At 40.5% G+C, this 20867-nt stretch overlaps 1 protein-coding gene across 1 annotated transcript in view; it reads left to right on the top strand.

The window, feature by feature from the left end:
* The window catches only part of SAMSN1 (SAM domain, SH3 domain and nuclear localization signals 1), a 40179-nt gene that overhangs the window by 3517 nt on the left and 15795 nt on the right, over nt 1-20867 (top strand). The window contains exons 2-5 of the mRNA XM_009274498.2: nt 15283-15354; nt 15935-16090; nt 18350-18470; nt 19902-20053. Coding sequence (XP_009272773.1) covers nt 15283-15354; nt 15935-16090; nt 18350-18470; nt 19902-20053 — 501 coding nt within the window. The remainder of the gene's footprint in view (nt 1-15282; nt 15355-15934; nt 16091-18349; nt 18471-19901; nt 20054-20867) is intronic.

Raw genomic sequence — 20867 nt, 5'->3', positions numbered from 1 at the left:
TGGATGCCCCATCCCTGGAAACATTCCAGGTCAGGTTGGACGGGGCTCTGAGCAACCTGATTTAGTTGAGGATGTCCCTGCCCACAGGAGGGGGGGTGGACTAGATGACCTTTAGAGGTCCCTTCCAACCCAAACTATTCTATGATTCTATGATTCTATATTGAAGAAATTCAACCAGTTGAAGGGCTAATCTTTCTATTTCAATCCTGTCTAATCTAACCTATCTGTCTATCCAGGACCTTAAATGACTTTCTATCACAACAGAGCCTGTGCATCTCCCATCAGGGCATCCACCTAGAGGCAGCTCGCTCTCAGCGCTTCCTTTCAGTCCTCACCTGCCCCCCTTTCTTTTCTGCCAGATGAGACATGGCTTGGTTTATATGGCATAGCTGTTCTGAGCTGCAGTATTATTTGTGGGCAGGTGAGGTCAAACAAACAAGGTCTTGCAGCTAGCCTTGAGGTTCATGGTCATGCTGATGGCAGGAGTCAGCCCAGCTCCGGCAGCTCACTGCAGGGAGAGCATGTGTCTCCTGCACTGCTGGAGTTTTAGTTGCAGAGCAGGAAAGTACTGTAGCAAGTGGGGGGGAAGGATGCTTTTACTAGATATGTTTTGTCTATGAGTTTGTGCAGTCTGTCCCACCACCCCTTAGAGAGCTGGGGAGGAGGAGAGCAGTTGACTTAGAGGATGAAACAAAGACCCCTAAAATCACCTGGATTTTAGCCTCTTTGGCCCTTAAGATGTTACAGATGTCAGTGTATCTGGGGAGTGGCATGAAGCAGATTTAGTAAGATGGTAAGAAAAAACATTCCAAGAAATTACACAGGATCTAGTCTTCTCTTTTCATATGCTTCAGGCAGGTACCATATCCTGGCACCATACAAATAAAACACCATTAAGGCATTTCACAGCTACTCTGCATTCCACTTTACACTGTTTTACACATTTGACCAGGTGCAAATGACAATGGAAGGTGCAAATAATCTGTAAAACATCTCTGCATTGTCTTGCCCACTTCACGGGATGTAATGTGCTGGGTAGAGCCTATTTCTTTCTCTCTATCTCAAATTCCTACAGACATAGCAAACTTGAGAACTGCATGATGATTCTTGGCTTTACTTCAAGCTGAAGCAAAGACTACTTTGTGCCATTTTTTTTCTGGCTCGACTGAAGAAAGACTTGTGTCATTATTCTACATGACAGTTGATCTATGTTTATGCTAAAGGTTTAAGATGTTTTTGTTTCCTTATTCTGCTTCCAAATGCGCTTGGTGCTTGAAACTCAGCTTACTTCTGGTGTGTAAGACAATTCAGGGTCAATGCCTGTGCATTTTGTTTAGGCAAAAATATGTCCAAGCTTCTAATTAAATCAATATTCGCTTACTTAGGTGATAAACTAGTATTTATTTTCAGGGTTATGAGAAAATAGTGGCAAATCCAATGGGAGGAAATATTTTAATGTGCAACTTTGTTCCCTAGTACTATTTCATACCAATAATTTTCCTTTTTATAAGCTTTAAAAGAAACCCTGCCTCCACAGAAATCAACGCACATTTTTGCCATAGACTTGAAGACAGGATTTCCCCTTTTTATATATTCTTCACAGAAGGCCTGATCCTGAAAACACTTAAATGAGTAAATTAGCTGTGATCCCATTGATTTCAATGGGATTTGTCATCTGAGTAAAGTTTATTGCTTGCCCAAGTGTTTGGAGCCTGTAGTGCAGACAGATGCTATAAGCAAGTTTTTTGGTGCTGCTTTTTTCTTAGACAGTGGCTTGTGACTCTCCAATGGGGACTACTTATTAAAGAAAAGAAAATAGAAAATAGGTACAGCAAACCTAAACACCAAAAATCAAGACATAGTTAGGTCTTCTGTAGGACAAGATCTGCAGTGAAGAAATTGCTCAGTATTAAAGAATATTAACTAGGATTTATCCTTAAGTGGGGAAAGCTGAGGGTTTTAATTTTATTTGAAAAGTAAAGACTGGTAGAGTTCTGAAAACAGCAAGTTTTATATTCTTTTCTTTCCCCCTGAAATTTTGAGTGCATAATAAATGAGCCACTGTTAATGTCACAGATGCTAATTTTCACAACCATGACTGAAGTGATGTTCGTTTCCATTTGCATTTCATTCTAACAATGATGAGAGGTGATGAGTTGATGATAAGCTGTTTTCACCGTACTGCCCGCTGTGCAAATTTATGCTTATAGGCAAAGATGACACATAGTTCTGTCATTAAAGGTCTTTACTGCATTGCCTTTTGAAGAAAGACTGTTTGTCAAAATCCATTTGAACTCTGTTAAATAAGCAGAAACAGATGACAACATCTGGGAAGTAGTTTTAAGAACCTGGTTTATAGTGGAAATACCTGTGGGCCTTTATCAGGGAGGGTTCAGAGAAAGAAAAAATGATACATGTAATAACCATGTATGTGTAGATGGGGAAAAAAGGGATTGCAGGTGACACTTCAGAAGGTGTTTCCTGTCTCCCTCAGGCTTCATAAAAAACTAGAACAAGGTTAGAGTTAATCTTGGGTTATTTTTCTTGTGTGAATAGAAGGCTCTACAATCGTATTACTGTTCCTCTTACCTCTGGTATTTTTTCTTCATTTATATTATCATCTTGCTTCTTGATCATCAGCCAATTTTTATGGTTTTTTTCAACAGCAGTTTCAGAAAGTTGTTTGTGTCTTAACATATATGTTAGGATATCTCTTCTAATAAGGTCTTGAAATTTGAGGAATTTTTTTTTCTCACCAGAAAGTAAGGGTCCAGGGTCTTTGTGGGGAAAGAACAGCTGTCTCTCTCCTGCCCCTTGCCAGGAGGCTGATTAGGATGTCCAGACTCCACATTATGATGCCCAGATCAACACACAGGCTCATTGAGGGCTCACACAACTCTAGACTAGCTCATGTGCCAAAGGAAAAAATGACATCTGTGGCCTGGTCCAGTCCTGGCCTCCTTTGTGTGTTCCCTTGATTACAGCACCTTTTAAATTTTGACTAACTTTGTGCAAAATTCAGGTCATTTCTTATTTCTTCCCGGTCTTGGTTTTCCTTCACTATCCGGGCTTAAATGCTTAACAGCAGAATATTTTAAAACAAGTGAGAGCAAATTTCCTGAGGGGAATATTTTCACATTAATATTAATTTTGCTTAGAGTAACAAACCCAGTTTGGTTCTTTGTTTGTTTTCCTAAGCAAGCCAGAGCATTTCAACATGTCTGAACCACCTTCTCCAGCCATTTTTAGAAACCAGACTATCAACCACATCATTTATAACTACTCTCTGATAAATACTGTAGCATAACTACCAAGATGACATAAATCAGCATTAGTTGCCTTCTAATTCTTTAATTAGCTTTATAGAGCAGTTGACTTACTTACTTCAATATTGTGTTTCTAGGAAACCCCAAATACCCCAAACTAAACATTGGCCAGGATGCCTGTCATTGCTGGAAAAAAGCAGTAACTGTATACGGGCAGGACAGGCAGAGGACGTGGCCTACAGTCTCTGTAGGTTTCAACACTCTTCTAGTAATCTGTGTCGTAGCGTAAATCCAAATTGAAGTCATTATAAAGCCATCACTGGCCAGCTGGTATAAGCAATTTGTGGGTGGCTACAAACACTTCATCCAGAAGACTCAACCCCTCGATGTGTGGGCAGAAACCCCTGGCAATACCCACTGCAGAGAAGGAAAATAAAAAGCTTTCTGGGCCTCTGTAATCACAATATCCCTTAACCTTTATCTTCCGAAAGCTTGCAACAGAGACAGCAGAGTTACTTCAATTCTTAGAAACAGTTATACTCTCTTCCACAAATTAGCAATGTCAGCGTTTTTGCTCTAGACGTTTTGCTGCTTGGCACCAGGCTACAGATTATATATGCTCTGAATATTTAGCAAGTCATATGTCCTTTAAATCATCCTAATGGAAACCTTTGTTTTGTACACCAGATGAAGGCATCTGTGTGCATGTGTGTTGATATTCCACAGGAAGATGAATGACCATCTACCTTTTTCCCCAAGTGAAATCTCTCCTGCATACCTGCTTGCTCTTACCTTTCTAGCTTTTTATATCTTATTCCACTTACAGTGCGCCCAAGAGCATGTTCTTACGTTTTTTGTTCTTCCTAAACTTGAGACTGAAATTCCAGCCTAGGGAAAAGTCTGGAGATTTTTAACTGTTTCAGAGAAGCTGCTTCTTTGATTATACATATTATACACCATACTGCCACTTTTTTCCCCATACTTCTTTGGTTTATTCCATGGATACACAGAAAGCTGGATAAGGACTTCACCTGTACACAGTCTTCAGGCTGCTTAGTTGCCAGTCGTAACATCTACTGGCATCTTTCTGGTAAGCTGAATGTCAACAGCAAAGGGTCTCTCATCTCTAACCATCACCCAGCATTGAAGATGACAAGAAGATTTCTCCGGGAAAAAGACCTAGTGATCCATCTAATGTTTTGCACCTTTATGTCTTCTGGATGGAGTTTTAGTCCCTTTCCTACCCTTTTATGTCTTACCTCTTTTATAATCTTCACAAGAACAACCAAGTAACCTCACACTCCAGTCCTTGATTTCTATGGGATGATGAATGGTTACTTCCTTGAGAACTGTAGGAAGTTGTAAGTTCCTCTACTTGGTCATGCTGACCTCATTCAGAAGGTGTGGTAGGTTTGCTGTTTGTTCAAGTATGTTGAAAGGCAAGTGAGACATGGGGCTACTGGAATACTTGACTACTTGGTTTTAGGTTTTGCTGCAGGGTTTCTCATGGCTTCTTCAGGGAGAAGAGAAGCAGTATAGGAGTGCTCTTCAACCAGAAAGCATGGAAAAGCTATGGTGCAGTTTCATCTCTTCCCTTTACCAAGTTTGACAGAGATGGAGCTTTGTCACTGGCAGCCTGCAGCCGTGAGATAAAGAAATCGGCTTCACTTAGCAACAGCACAGCCAAAAGCAGATGTGTGAAGATGAGATGACGAAGTGGCCAAGACAGCTGAATGAGCTCACGCAGCTTGACTCTCTGCTGCCTTCACCTGTGCAAAGCAGATGCTTTACCACTCATGAATTGCTTTCACTCGCCACAGCTGCACTGTTTTTCTCCTTTACTTCTGTCTGTCTGCCTCCTTTTTAAGGTCAGATGTTAAGTCCAAAAACTACTTCACAGAGCTGGAAAGGGGACATGGTTCACTGGTGGATGAGCAGCTCAGAGCCTGTGTAGAGGGTGTATGAAATGACTGATGATGGTAGAGCAGGCAGTCAGCTCTAGTCAGGAGTACATGGCAAGGCTCTTCTGATATTGGCTATTGGGGTGTTTCTATGATTTTCTTTCTGTCTCTATAATGGACCTTATACTTGTTTGATTAATGTCTCTTGGTAATTGTGTCTTCATGGGTAAAATGTTTGAAAACTATGTTTGGTATTTTGGTTAGTATCTGAGGGAATGGGAAGAGCAGACATGTTTCTGCCCATTCATAAAAGCTTAAAACCTTGTAGATGGTACAATCCCCTTTGCAGTGAAAGGCCACATTTGAGTAGGATTTGGAGTATGGCCTTGAATTTGGGCTTCACATAACACCTCAAAGCCCTCACTGCTGTCTGTGCCTCGGTAGCATCATCTCATTGGTGAGTGTCTCTCAACTACGTGTGGTTTTTGTGGAGGTTATGGGAGCAGGGGAGGGTTGAAAAGCTTAGTCTCAGTTTTGTTGTGCATCAGAATGAAAACACACTTCAAATGTCTGGTACTTTTGTTTTTCATGAGATGAAACTGTAGTTTTCCACTGAGCTGTGATCACAATAACCCCATGCCACAGAGATAATCGAATGGGGAGAGGGGAATTGATGTGCCCATACTAGACTAGTACCATTTGCTGTACCCAGCACTCACAGTGAGCTGTTGATTGTACTCATTCCTTTCTGGTATAAGAGTGACCTGAACAGAATCAGGATGCTATCTTGTCTTTAGATGACTAGATTTTTTTTCCTGGGATTGCAGTTATAGAACTTATGCTACAAAGAAAACTCAGAATTTAACACATCATAACTTCTGCACTAAGAAGTATTCTTACACAGTGCTAAATCATTAGGAAACCCTGAGCTGGAAACCTTCTTTCAGCTTCCATACTGGTTCAAAACCAAAAGCTTATTGAATTTATTTTATGAGTTCAAATTTCCAAGGAGCATATTTTAGATTCCCAGGCATATATTGTGCAAGCATGTCTAGTTTTTGAAGCCAGCGAGGCTGCAATGAAGTGCCACTTGTGCTTTCTTCAACTGGACAATAATGATAACTTTGGCCTGTTGATGGCAATAAGCCAACACTGGAACTCAGCCTTCTGACAAGGGAGGATACATGAAGGGGAAAAAAATGGTGCCACTGGTCATAATTTTAAAGGAGTTAAAAGTTAAACTACTGTAATGAGTATAGTCTTTTTTGTTTCGTTTTCTAAGATAAAAATAATGTAAATAAACGGACATATAGATTTGATGAAACACTAAAATTCACAGTGACTGATGATAGATACTGCACTGAATTTTGCTTCTCTACTGTACTGCATCTCCATTAAGGCAATTTCAGCTAATCTCACTATGGATTCATTAATCAAGTGTAGTCAGGATGTCTGAAGGGAGATAATGAGGGGGAAAAATTGGTCTATTGTTTGGATCTTATTCTTCAGCTAATTAGTTTGTTTATCATGCTCCATAATATTTGCATCCCGATAAATAAGTTCCAGTCGCAATTAGTTATCATAACAGATGACTAACACATCTTTATCTACTTACAAGTTCAAAATTATTCCATAAATAGATCAATTAACTTTGTGCTCTCATTACATTGCGTGCCTATACAGATTTCTAGCCTGCAGTATCAGTTAACAGTGAAACGGAAACAAGGTGGACCAGTAGGATTTTAGGATTTTCTCCCTTTTAGCCAAAGGTGCAAGCATCCATGGAGACAAAGTCCTTAATCCTACATCTTCTTCTCTAACCACTAACATCCTAAATGCATACTGCAGTATCAGCAGTCTCTTAGTGCCTTCCAAAATTTCTCCTCTAAAGAGCCTAAGAAAAGATTTGTTCATTTTTTACTCATTTTTTACTCATTTAGGATTACATACTGTAGATCTGCCCCACATAAAGCTGTCACTATATTACTTTAAAAAAAAAACAAAACAGAAAACACAAAACGTTGAGGTTCTAAGAGCCCAGTGGTGTTGGAGACTGCTGAAGATGAGAATGTTTATAAGCTCTGTGATATTAACTGCAGCACTCAACCTCAGGTGACATAAAGCATGCAAAAAAGAACTTTCTGTCAGTTTTATTATTTCTAAAAAGGTTCCCCTTGAAAGAGAAGAGTGACCTTGCTCTGCTGAGCTGACATATGCCACTGAATTAATGGCTAAGCTTTGCTGTAGGGAAGCTTGCAGAAACATTACAACTCCAATGGCTGAGTTTGCTGTGAACATTAATCAGGGGAACCAACATGATGTATCAAACACTCATTTAGAAGTAATAAAAGCCAACTCTCTTTCTCCCCCCTCCTCCAAGTTTCTTAGAATTAGCTTATTGTTGGTCATTACCTGTTGTCAAGGGTAAGACTGCAGGACGGCAGTAAAACTTGTATAAGGGTTTTCTAAAGTTTGCTTACTCTTTAGAAAAACCAAACAAGCTTTTGGGACGGTCAGATTTAACTGTGACTTAAAGGTTATTTTTTAATCTTGTTTCCCTCTGGGAGGTCATTTGAAGGAACACCTTCCACTGAAAACGTGCCTCTCCCTAGCAAGGAATGCAGAAGCTGCCTTTCATTCTCGGCGACTCCCTGGGAGCAGGACCAGCTCTCACATCATGCATGAACGAAGCGTAAGACAGGCAAGGAGGCTCTCACTGCCATCGAAATAACCCCTGTAAAGGATCTCGTATGGCTGTGGTACAATGATTGCATCGCAGAGGCTCTGACCAAAACACTGTCACACCAGGCAGGAGTATTTTCTGCCTGTCCCCTGCTGCTCCACTCCAGGGTTGGCAGGCGAACATGCTGCAGCTGGCAGATGTGGACGCTTCTCAGGCTTGCTGAAAGGAACAGCAAAGCCCTCAGATATGCTGTGTCTTCCCGCACTATTCTGCATGCGGTCTATGTATAGCACGACGAGGCGGTAGGCTCCTTATCGCCATTTCTGCTCTGGCGTGGGAGCATTCATGGTAGTCGTATGAGGGAGATTCCCACCTTCGCTGGGGGAGTACGCCAGCTGCCCCACTCCGTGTGTGCTGGACAGGCATGGGGCTCCCTTTAAAACTGAGCCCTTGGGGGCTACGTGCTTCTTGGCTCATCTTTGGGCACACATATTTTCGTCTTCACTTAAAGCCCATTCTGCAAACACACGTGAGTAATTTCTCTCGCACGAGAAATCTAGCTGAACCCTGCAAAGTCAGGACCTAGATAACACACAGCATTAATAAAATCATGCTGTATAAGTAAGCAGGGAAAGGACTTTAATTGAAGCAAGGTGATTCGTTTTTAAAATATGAGAATTCTTCTGTGAATTCATCTGGTTCGGAGAGGAGAAAGTTTCAGGAGAGGAAAGACATTGGTATTTGAGGGATTAAAGATCAAAACCTGCAGTGCTTATGTAGTGTTTAACCGGTCTTTACTCAGACAGCGCTCCCCTTTGCTGAAGTCACGGTTCTGTGGAGGGTGGATTTCCAGGCTTGTCCCTCGATGTTTCTGCCCATGTGTAAATGAAGGGTAAAAAAGGATAGCAGGGAGGTAGAAGTGCACATCATGCCAAGTCCTTAACTGTCATTTTCATAGCTCCTCTGAGTTTGTCACACATCCTTAACCTTCTTTTAAAGTCATTTTCTTTTCATGGTTTTGTGTGCCACTGAAAGTCACTTTTAATTAAATGTCATATAAATAATAAAGTCTTAATTACATAATTATTGCAAATACCTGTGTGCACGCTCCCAGAATTGGACAGACTGCCAGAAGAGCACTTGGAGTGACTTTTCTCACCGGGAACTGCAAGTGCTCTGCAGCAGCTGGGCAGGAATGATGGTACTCAAAATTCAGGGTCAATGTGCATTTAAAGGAAGAGGAGTCAGATCCCTCCCCCCTTGCGCATTTTGCAATGCTCAGTTGCAAAAAACTTAGTGTTAAGATCGACGTTTCTTAAATTGCTTCCTTATTTAGTTCCTCATAAACTTGTTTAATCAACGTGGCACATTTTTTGCCAGATGAAATTGCCTTTTTGCTCAGACTTCCTACGTGGCTTGCCTCTTCCTGAGGAAGACTTACAGACCTCGCAAACCATCTCACCCCTGTTTAACTTCATGAACGCTAGCTTCACCCTTGCTCTCAGCTGCGTCGGCGCCTGCCCTGCGCGAGGTGCCCTTTGAAAGCACTCAAGAACCCAGTTTCTAGTGGAAACTCTGACGTGCGGGCTGGGTTATCGGGAACTCTGTGTTTCGTGTCAGCATTGGTTCAGGCTTGAGAGACCGAAGCTGGTACCAGATAGTGGTACTGATAAAACAGCCGCTCGGTGTTTACTTTGGAGAGCGAAGTTTGTTGACCTGGAGGACTGTTAAGTATGATTAACTCATTATTTTATACAGCTTTTCTTTTCCAGTCATTTTCCGTCATTAAAATTAGGGCGTTTGCTCTGAGGCTTCATGGTGGCAGTTTTGTTCAAAGACCACTTTGCTCCCCTCTCTCCCCACCTCCATGCAGTTACTGAATTCCAGACCACAATAACAACCAGTCTTTTATAGAGTCATTTTTAAGCCAGTTAAAAATGCCATTTCAGTAGATTGCCCTATTTGAGTTAGCAAGAACAAGCTGTATCTTTTTTATTGCTTTTGACTGGCTAAGTACAAGGTTTAGGCCATGTTTCGTGTGGGCTATAAAGTTATATTAATAGCTCGGTTAGTGGTCACAAGTTCTATATGTGTAACTAATGTGTAAACAGGAAAAAATCCCTGAGGTAGGGAGGTCATGATGTCTTCTCTTTTTTTGCTTCTCTATTACTCTTTGGAGAGTTACTGAATCTTGTATGCAAATTCTCATTCTATATCCAGAAGTGAAGGGGTTTTTGTTGTTGTTGTTGTTTTTTCACAGAACATCCCAAAAGCTAAAAATTGCTATCTTGCCTTCAGGGAAAGTAGGAGACAATTTCTTTGATTATCAATGCCAGAAGATAAGCTAGCGGAGTGGCAATATTCATCCCTACTTTGGTAACTCTTAATTTCATTCTCAGAGTAGCCTCCTCCTTCTGAAGGAACTAGGAGCATCAGAGAATAGAAGAAATGAATCAACCCTGAGCTCCACTTATTTCCATCAATCAAAGCAGCAACCACAGACTGTCTTCTTGGGAGCTGCTGTGGCTTCTTCCGAGGAGAGAGGGAAGAATACAAGTGTCTGTGGCAGGCGAGGAAATTGGGCAACATGCTGAGCTCCCTTTTTGTTACTCCCAGTGACTGCGTTTGTCCCTATACAGCTTACGTGGTCTGGGTAGCCTAAGGATGAATGGAAGCTAAAAATGAAAATGCATGGAGGAATTTGAAGAGACTTACTTGTGCGAGACAGTCAGTACAAAGCCATTGCGTCATGCTGGCCTTAAAAGTTATTTTGAATAGGACTTGAAGCAAAACATAATGGGCCAGAATTTCTCACAGCAGGGAACCAGAACTCTGAGCAGTGTGAATTGTCCAAAGGAAAATATGAAATGAATATCACCCATAATGATTATTCAGTAGGATGACTGTTGTCAGTTTTGTCTCAAAGGTTGTCTTTAGACACGGAGAAGCTCTGACTAGTTTGTCATAAGAACTAACTGACTTCTCCTATGATATGCCCTATAAGGGAAGGATGTTTTATAACAGAAAGACGCGGATTGCAGAACCTCTTCTTGTTGTTGTTTCTCTATTTGTATACCATACCATTTTCTGGGGAAAATGATAGGCTATTTACAGACAAACACGATCACCAACTGCGGACTGTCCATATTAAAATAAACAGCAATTACATAGCACTTACCCCTTTAAAATGATTATTTAAAGTTCCTGGATTTCAGGGAATTGAAGATATAGGAAAAGATGGAAGAAGGATTTAAAATACTGAAAAACACCTTTATTTTTTCTATTATGCTAATTTGGTGTACCAAAGGGTTGTTTCTCTATTTGTATACCATACCATTTTCTGGGGAAAATGATAGGCTATTTACAGACAAACACGATCACCAACTGCGGACTGTCCATATTAAAATAAACAGCAATTACATAGCACTTACCCCTTTAAAATGATTATTTAAAGTTCCTGGATTTCAGGGAATTGAAGATATAGGAAAAGATGGAAGAAGGATTTAAAATACTGAAAAACACCTTGATATTTTCTATTATGCTAATTTGGTGTACCAAAGGGGAAGGGATGAAAGTTAATGCATTGATATGTAGAAATTATTTGATCGGTCTTTGTGTGGGAAAATAAACGTGTTTCTCCCCTGCCCATGCCTCCATTAGATTTTACTGAGCAAATTCATATTTGCTTAACGTATCCATTGGTAGCTCTTGCATGAATCCAGCCAGAAAAATCACTTAACTTTATAGGATGCTGAATCCTGGTATCAAAAGTCAATAGCATATTTTCTCCTAGTAGCTTTGCATTTACTTTAAAAGCTTCCCTTCACCTGGAAATAAGGCCTGTCTGTATCTTCACAAAATAGGTGTTCCCTGACACTAATGCAGTGACTAACACTACCGAAAGTAATAGTCCTGTTCCCTTTGCAGCCCAGAGCTCCTAAATCTGCTTTTCGTTATCAGTATAATGGGGTTGAATACATTTTTAAAAGGTGGTAGCTATTGATTACTTAATGGAAAAAGTTAGTTTAAAGAATTGCTGAAGCAGCCCTATTTAGTGCTCTCCAGTGCAACAAGACCATTATCTAGAATAGTGGAACTCATCCTGTAACCCTTATTAATATTTAATAGGGATGAAGCAACATTGAAGTACACTACAAAATAGCCCAAGGCTTCTGCACATGTAGGATATAAGGTTGTTTCAAGGGTCGAAAAAGAATAACTGATTTCCCTGTGCTCAAGCTGTTTATAGGTAAGGCCAACAATAAACAATGTTTTTCCTCTTGTTCCTTTTAAAGTATTTGCAGCACATCTGCACTTTAATATACAGTTATTCCTACTAGACATCTTGAAGTGATTGAATGCAGCAGAAAGGTCAGTGTATGTTTAGAGACCGCTGTGTGAGACTATTTTATACTTTCCCAATATTGCTGTGAATCCCAGCCTCCCTCTTTCTATCCCTTCCGCTCCGTACTGCAGGGCACATTTGGTTGGGTTGACAAGCCAGTGAAAGGTGTTAATCCTGTCTAATAGAACCATAATCCTTGGGGCTGTGTTTTTATATCATACTACTGAGCTAACCCTTTGTCAAAGGATATTGTTCATCTACCTAATAGCAAAGTTCTTTATGGGAATTTTAAATAAAATTAAAGTGTACAATCCAAATTGTCCTTTTCAATTTCACAGGGTAAAAACAAACAAATAAACCACAGTGTTTAGCCAACAGAGATTTTCAGAGAGATTACAATCAATTAAGAGGAGAGCTGTGTGATTTTTTCTTTCTTTTTTTTTTTTTCCCCTCAGCGAATAGTAAATGTCATTTTACTTGTCAAAAAATATTCACAAATCTGGGTCAGCTTCTTCAAATAACCTTTGGCTGGAAATATTTTTCAGGTTAGATGGCCCCAGAAACGTAGTGAAAAAAAAGTTATTTCTTTTTCTCTTAAGCTGCAGTGGTTAGAACATGGACCCAAAATATGGGTACACTTTCCTCTTCTATCTGGCTGTGCTCAGGCCTCTCCCACTACTATGTCCGCATTAATTTTTCTTTTTTTTTTTTGGAGGGGGGTAGCTGGTTAATAAATAAGTGTGGGAAAACAGGGAAATTAAACAGCAAGGAGCTTTTATTTTCAGTTGTGTTCCAGGGGATGCTGATTTTCTTCTTCTCAAATGGAGACTTTAAGACAAAGTATTTGCACATGGTTTCCCATAGCTTTTCTTTGTCATTTTTTTTTTCCCTCCGCAAACTATTTTTACTTTAAAAGTGACTGTGTGTAAGAGATAAAGGAGCTAATATGGATAGTAACCCTGTGATTTATGAGCAGGGACAGAATAAGATGGGGTCCTACCTGGATGGAAACACCCAGGGGAGGTATGTGTGTGCTCCGTGTAGCCGGTATCATTTTGATGAACTCCATCCTTAAGATCATGGTTGCGAAGCCTGACTGACACCTCACCACCCTGTGCGGCATCAGGAGCCTGATGCTGTTACTGATGAGTCCCGCAGAGGACTAACTGCTGCCAGGAGAGGAGAGCGTTAAGGAGACAGAGCAGCAAACAGCAGCTTAATAGCTGTGGGCAGAACAGGTACGGGGCCATACCAGCACTCAGAAACTTGCCAGCAGCTGAAATCGTTACTTAGGCCTCAGCTCAAACAGGTCTTTGTTTTTCCAGCTTTCCAGAGGATGGCACTCCCGCAGCGTTACTAACCCTGCCGCCTGAGTAGGGAACTGGAGGATGGGCGCAGCAAGGGCGGTGTTCCCTGCAGCGCTTGGTGTTTGGGCAGTTCTGCTCCTCTTACCATCACTGAGAGATTTCTCCTTAGCTTCTCTGGAAGCAGGTTCATGCCAGCATTAAGCGTGTCTGCAACATGAAGGCAGGCAGTGAGACCAGTTATTAAACCACTCCTTTTCTCCTCCTCTTTTGTTGCCCAAAGGATGGTCTACCTCAGTTTCTTCTGAGGCTACCTCGTGAAAACTCTTACCTGGTAGAGAAGATTGGAAAGCTGTAATGGTAGAGCAGAGCCAGGAGCTCACAGGCCTTTTTGAGGCTTGGGGTGTTCGGGGATGGAGAGCGAAAGGAGGTCGCTGGAGACCTCCCGGGGAAGGGGGCACAATGGGCCCTTTAGAAACCATCTAGAAAGATGAAAAGATGGCTCATGTGGCTTGAGGGGAGGAAAGCAATGGAGCAAGGAACTGGTTTGGCTGAAATCACGTGGGCAAGGTAAATGGATGAATAAATACAGGAAAACCTGTAACCAGGTAGTCTGAAATCACTTACGTGTTTTTTCCCTCCAGAGGGGATTTTGAATACTCAGAAATATACTGAGATGATACTGCATAGTATATAACAGTAAACCCTGCTTCAAGAAATCTGATACTGCATTAAAAGACTTTCATTCAGTATGGAAGAGTGAAGAACTTTAAAAAAAGGAGTCGTTCTGGATTTAGCTTTGAGTATTGGTGAAGATATAAACGTAAGCTCTTAAACACACTGTAGAGTTGATAAATGTCCAAATTCTGGCTGTTATTAGGGCCACACTTAAAGGGACTTTTGACTTGTCATCAATGCCAATTTTATGCAGTTTGCCACCATGGGCAGTGCAGAGTCAGACAATTTTGCCTGGGCATGTCTGGCAGGTATTTCTGTGTGACCTCTCTTGCAAAAATCTGCTGTACCGCTTCCTTCCTTACCATGTCAAGTATCCACACACAGAAAGGGTGAAAATTAGAAGGAAGTAAAACCAATCCATTCACGGCCTCTTAATGCACAGCTCAGGTGATACAGCCTTTCTTATGTGCTGTGGCACAGGGAAAAAATGCACCCGTGCACATTTAAAAATCAGATTTTTGAGTTGGGGGATTGGGAAGAAAAACAAGGGGCCCGCCTGATTATTCTGTTACTTACTCCCTCTGCAAATATGCATTTTGGAAAAAATGTATTCATAATCCTCAGCGGTCCTTGCTGATTCCTGTTGGTAAAGAACCATAAACAGTCTCCCCAGCTGCGAAAGTAAACTGTACAAATTGCCACAGTTGACACCACCATAACCGACTCTATAGCTCGTATAATATTTATGGAAACACCTTTTTTTCTAAGCTCACAGACAGCAATTTTACCTAGAAGTAACTCAAAGATATCTGTGTATAATTAATGTGAAACAGATGTAGAAGAACTCAATCATATCCATGAACTAGTTAGTATTTGAAGCAGTATTTGTTCGCTTATTCATTTTTCTGCTTCTGGCTGTACAGTCACAATTTTTTTTCCCTATAGTCACCTCCTAGTTTGTTTCTAGCTGGATGTAGTAGTTCATGGTCCACTGATCTGGGAGGACTTTTTAACACAAACAGGTGACTTGACAGTTGTATTTAAGTCTTAATAACAGAACAAAACACCATCAGTAAGTCAAGGTTTGTCTTCTCTTTTTTTACAGCGCACAAGCAGCTTTGGAAGCTTTGACCGTTTCAGGCATCACTTGGTATCAAAGACAGATGATTCAGCTGAGGTCTGTATAACACAGAGTTTTACTTTCTTCAGTTCACTTTCCCACAACAGTTATGCAAAAACATTGGGAAACTATTGTGTAAATTTTACACTGGTGAGAACTTTGCTTGTGTACCTGGATCTGTCTGGGTGATTGAGCCCTTGCCAAAACGAACAAGAGAATCACACCTAAACTTTGGTACTTTGATGGGAAGATTAGAAACAATTTTTCAAAAAGACAAAAGTGCACTTCAGGTTGGTGCATGCCCAAGGTAACAGGCACGTGTATGTAACCCACAGATGTATCATTTTTGTTTTCAAGAACCTGCATAAATCCCCTCAATTCTTGTTTGGATTAAGGACAATAAACAATGGGAAACAACATTTTCTAGCATAAAATATATTTTCTTTCTGTCATTCACACATATAGTGGTGTGCTGCAAACCTGTTTAGGTACACGATTCCCCCAGGAAAATGGCTATGACTGACTTTTGTCATCCTAACTGCATTGGTGTCCTTAATATTTTTCTGTAATTCCTATTCCTCTACACTGAATTTCATTTTCATGGTGAGTTGTTGCTTACTTTTTTATTTCGAATCAGATATCTGAGTTGGAGACTATAAGTGACATTGGAGATGCAGTACAAACTAAAGCAGCAAATAATGGAGGACGTTTGGGTAAGAAGATGAGAGCCATTTCCCTTACGATGAAGAAAAAGATGGGTAAAAAGTACATCAAGGCACTCTCCGAGGAGATGGTAAATACAGCTTAAGAATCTCATGTTTGATGATAATACATGTGAAGTAAAAATGTTATGTCCATTTTTCCTGTTCATGTTTCAATTGCCATCAGTTATGACAATCCATAAAAACATGGTAACACATACTGAATTAAAACAGCTTTTAGTATGTACCCTTTCTTTCATGTGCATGTTAATGTACACACACATGCACATACACAATTAAAGCAACACACACTAAGGGTTGATGATAATACATGTGAAGTAAAAATGTTATGTCCATTTTTCCTGTTCATGTTTCAATTGCCATCAGTTATGACAATCCATAAAAACATGGTAACACATACTGAATTAAAACAGCTTTTAGTATGTACCCTTTCTTTCATGTGCATGTTAATGTACACACACATGCACATACACAATTAAAGCATCACACACTAAGGACCCAAGATAGACATAGGAGTTTTACATCATTGAATTTTGCTTTGTCACCAAGGAGCTTTTGTATAAGCATTGCAAAAAAATCTCCTGATGTGGACACAAGGGAGTATTGGATGAACCCCATTGGCACTCTGATACTCAACCTGTACAAAACGCTTCATTAGAAGAACTTATCTTTCAGTACAAGAATTATTTCCAAAGTTCATTTTGTAGAGGTCAGCCAGCATCCTAGAGCATGACAACTCATATGCCTTATCTGCTTTTACCTTATCTAATCTTAATGAACCTATCTTTATTAAACATAAAAAATATATAATGTTTCACATACTGCAAACCCTGTTTTCTCAATATGTTGTGTCAGTGAGTTCCAAATGTTAAAAAACATAAGGAAAGAGGACTTGTCGTACTTAATCATCCTAAAAAATCTAGGTAGTCTGCATTGTATCTCACACATGTGTCAATATCAAATAAGTAGGGAAAATAAATAAGAAACTTCACAAGTAGAAAATAGCGTTTCACAGGATACCTTTAGACAGTTTTTGGAGGTCAAAGACAAGGATTCCTATTTTATTAGTTTAGTTTGCATTTTTTGCTAAAATTTGAGAGGTTGCAATCCATGATTTTTATATTATAAGAAAGAAAAATCAGAATTTCAACATTTACCTTCTGCACATTTATAGCAACGATTCACATGACAGAAACTCAATGAATTATCCGGTTGGACGCACGTGTAGCATAATCTTCATTCCTGCAGGAGATGATGACAATCAATACCAGCCCACTGATTAATCTATGGGTTATGCTGCTGACTGGTGTAACAAGCACTGTCCTTGTTGAAAACCAATATAGTCTTTCATTTCAATGCTATGCCTTATACATACCTGTATAGGTCTCTACTTCATACATGCACTGTCATCTTTGCTTGACTTCATCAGCCAACTGATGAATAATTAATATTTCCCCAAATATAACGTAGCATCCTAAGTACTGCAGGGTGTTTCAGTTGCATCAGAATATCATGCACATTGACAAGGTGATGAAATCTGCTGAAGAAATTCCTTCCTTTGAAAGCTCATCACTATTTCATTTAGTTGTTATGTCACCCCTAACTTACCTGTGATTTAAATATGGATCTTATTGTTTTGAATAGGCTGTAATTCCTGAGGTGTGATTTAATGTTATAAACTCAAGGGGCCAATTTCATACACCCTTAGATTTTATGAGAGAAACCTGCATCTCTTAATTCCGAAATGCACTGGATTTTGAGGCCAATGTGTAGGTCGGGCAATGTGGCGAGCATGGTGCTAGAACACACCAATGCCGTACGTGTGTGCAAGCTGTCTTCAGAATGCCCTGCCTTGGGTGCCAGCCTGCCGCCAAGCGCCCATGATTTTCAGAAGTTCCATGCAAAACACAGCTGCGTCAGCTAGCGCTTCACCATGTGCTTTCAGAATTAAACTTTATACTTCCTCCTCTGAGACAATCAGAAAAAACACCTTATCTGGCTACCTGTGAATTTCCCATTACAAGCCTTTGTTGCTGCTGTGGTATATTGCAGTCTTCTGAGATGGAGAATCAGTTTAGCTGCTTGAGCAGGAGTGGAATGAAGTGAGTGGGGCAGAGAGGAGATGGGATTTCTCCAAGATCATAAGGTGCTAGGGGTGGTGCTGGGCATCCTTAGTACCAGGCATCAACTTCTAAAATGCTTTCTCTCATAGAGTGGTTCTTAATAAAGTGTAATGATGAGTTAATCTCCAATGATGATTTAAAAGAAAAAAACGAATGTTTGTCTAAAATACATCTCTTGGTGGCTAACTTCTGATTTTTGTGTTAAAGAATGAAGAAGGAAAAGATGACAGTGATCCTGGTGGTGGAATACACACTGAGAAGGTCTCCCTAAAAGCCAGTGACTCTATGGAAAGTCTCTACAGTCTGAACAGTGGCCAGAGCTCATCTAGTAAGTACAAGATATCCGTACTTCTTATTCAGTCACTGGATCAATATTGTTATTGTTTAAGTCTGAGGTATCAATCAGAGCTGGTGATCAAAAACGTGATAGCAGAGAGCTCTTCAGTCTGGCAAACAAAAGTGTAATTTGATTAAATGGGTGGCAGCTAGGGTAGACATACCTCTCTCCAGAAATAAGCTGAGTGTTTTTAAGAGTGGAAATATTAACTGAAGTAAAAAAATAACATGGATTATAGGGGATGTTGCTGGTATATATGCCATAAATGTTTTTTGGGGTTATCACTGCTATGGTGCTGGCACCCATCGGGTTGCAATCACTGGGTGCAGCCACACAAGCATCCTCTCTGGGGGTAGTGGCTGTAAGTCCATCCTTCGCCCTGCAGATGTGAGGCAGACAAAGTGAGAGGTCTCTCTGAGATGATGGGTGATGGGGCCCTGATCTGACGGCTTCAGGTCATGATGCAGAGAGACACAGTCTGCTTCTCCGCAAACCCACTGAAAACCCTCCCCCAACAGGGTAGTCTCAGTCGGAGAGCAGATGAATCTCTGATGAGAAGTGGAGTTTGCCTCCACCTCTCTACCCGTTGCTCTGCTGTGGACATTTGCTGGGCAACGGGCCACAGCTGTCCATGATGACGTTGCTGTGCCATCACTGCAGGCACCACGTGAGCCCTAAGTGGGGACTCGACTTGCAGTCCAGACCATTTGCACTTAGTAGCTAATCTGGCCCCGAGACGGAGCTGTGCACTTAAGCAATCTCCTCAAACAAAACCATTTTTATGATCATTTTCTATTATGTGATTTGTGAAAATTGTATATGGGGTTTACTTCCAACACACTGCTGCTCTTATCTAAAAACATATTTGGATGGGATATTGCAGAGCTTGCTCAAATTTGCTTGAATTACTTTGCCGATATTTTATTGCTCAACTTGGATAAAATGACAGGCAGAAATGTTGATAAGATTAAAATTTCCCTCTGCAATGCAGGTTCCTTTGATGTTTCAGCTAGCTCTGTAATGAAATAAAATAACTTCTATAGTACTTGTTTTCATTTCTCTGAATAAACAGGAGAAGTTCAGCAGAATTAATTCCCTAAATTGCACTTTTAGAGTACATTTTATTAATCTGCAGAGGTAATATTTCAAAAAATCTGTAAGTAAAATATGTAGTCTATTAGTATCATCACCAGAAAAAGATTGTTGTAGGGAAGATGTTAATGAACGGTCTCCTACCTATTTTCTTCTGTCTCTTGTAGTATGCTTTTTACTGAATGTATTTTTCCTGGAATGTGTCAAAACCACACAGAGTACACTCTTTCTCTAATTCTGTGCTTTTGAACACTTTCCTCTCGGCTGCTGTGCAGCATTGCATGTCTGGGCATTTGGTGCAGGAGATCTCTCAACTTGACTGTCTTTAAGGTGGGGTGACCAGCTGCTCAGATGGAACGAGCAACAGGGACAGCCTCCGGTTTGATGACGAAGTCCCTTATAGCGGGCCCTTCTGCGGTCGAGCCAAAGTTCACACCGACTTCACACCAAGTCCTTATGACACCGACTCTCTGAAAATCAAGGTAAGTCAACCACCAGGATTTCTTCTTTTCCAGTAAGAATGCCAGGGGGGCATTTCTTACATGTGAAGAATGTGTTTACTAATGCATTTTTAACTGTTAAGCACATGTAACACTCTAAAAGCAAGGCCGATCTGGTTTTGCAATGCTTCTGTAAGGACTTAGTTCAGACAATGCTGCAAAGCCAACTGCTGTTAAAGGTTTTTTAAGGCATAGACTCCAGGTAGGTAACTCATCGTAGTATCTACCTGGATACCACAGCTTTCCTCAGAGTAAAATACGTGTTGCTTCCCACATACTAGGTCTGGAGTAAGAAAAACTTGAGTCTCATGGGATGTGAAGTTGCCTCCACAGCTTTTTCAGTCACAACTAGGATATATCAAAAGCTCAGTGGCACCCATTGTCTTTAATGAAAACAGTTTGCCTTTCCATTAAGCTTTTATTTAAGCATATCTTTGAACTATGAATGTTCTCTGGCCCTGACAACATGGCAGGGGTGTCCAGGCTGTGTAAGTGAGAAAAAGGAGCTCCAGACATGGGCCCAGTTGAACATTACTAAAAAAGCCCAGCCCTTTTCTTCTCCTTCCATGCACAGATACATTCAATATCACCATCCTTCAGACTACTCATCTCTGTAATCTGGACTTCTTTCTTTTCCCTCTTTGTAAACACCTTCGTATCCAGATTACATTCACACTTCAGCATCTTTTCTTCTTCTTCACAGCCTCTTCTTTTTAGAATCATAGAATCATAGAATCATAGAATCATTGAGGTTGGAAAAGACCTCTAAGATCACTGAGTCCAACCGTCAACCCAA

Source organism: Aptenodytes forsteri, unplaced genomic scaffold (genome assembly GCF_000699145.1).
Source record: "Aptenodytes forsteri isolate BGI_AS27 unplaced genomic scaffold, ASM69914v1 Scaffold207, whole genome shotgun sequence".
In the NCBI taxonomy this organism is placed as follows: domain Eukaryota; kingdom Metazoa; phylum Chordata; class Aves; order Sphenisciformes; family Spheniscidae; genus Aptenodytes; species Aptenodytes forsteri.
The sequence above is the reverse complement of the archived record's forward strand: the minus strand, read 5'-3'. Positions and strand labels throughout refer to the sequence as shown.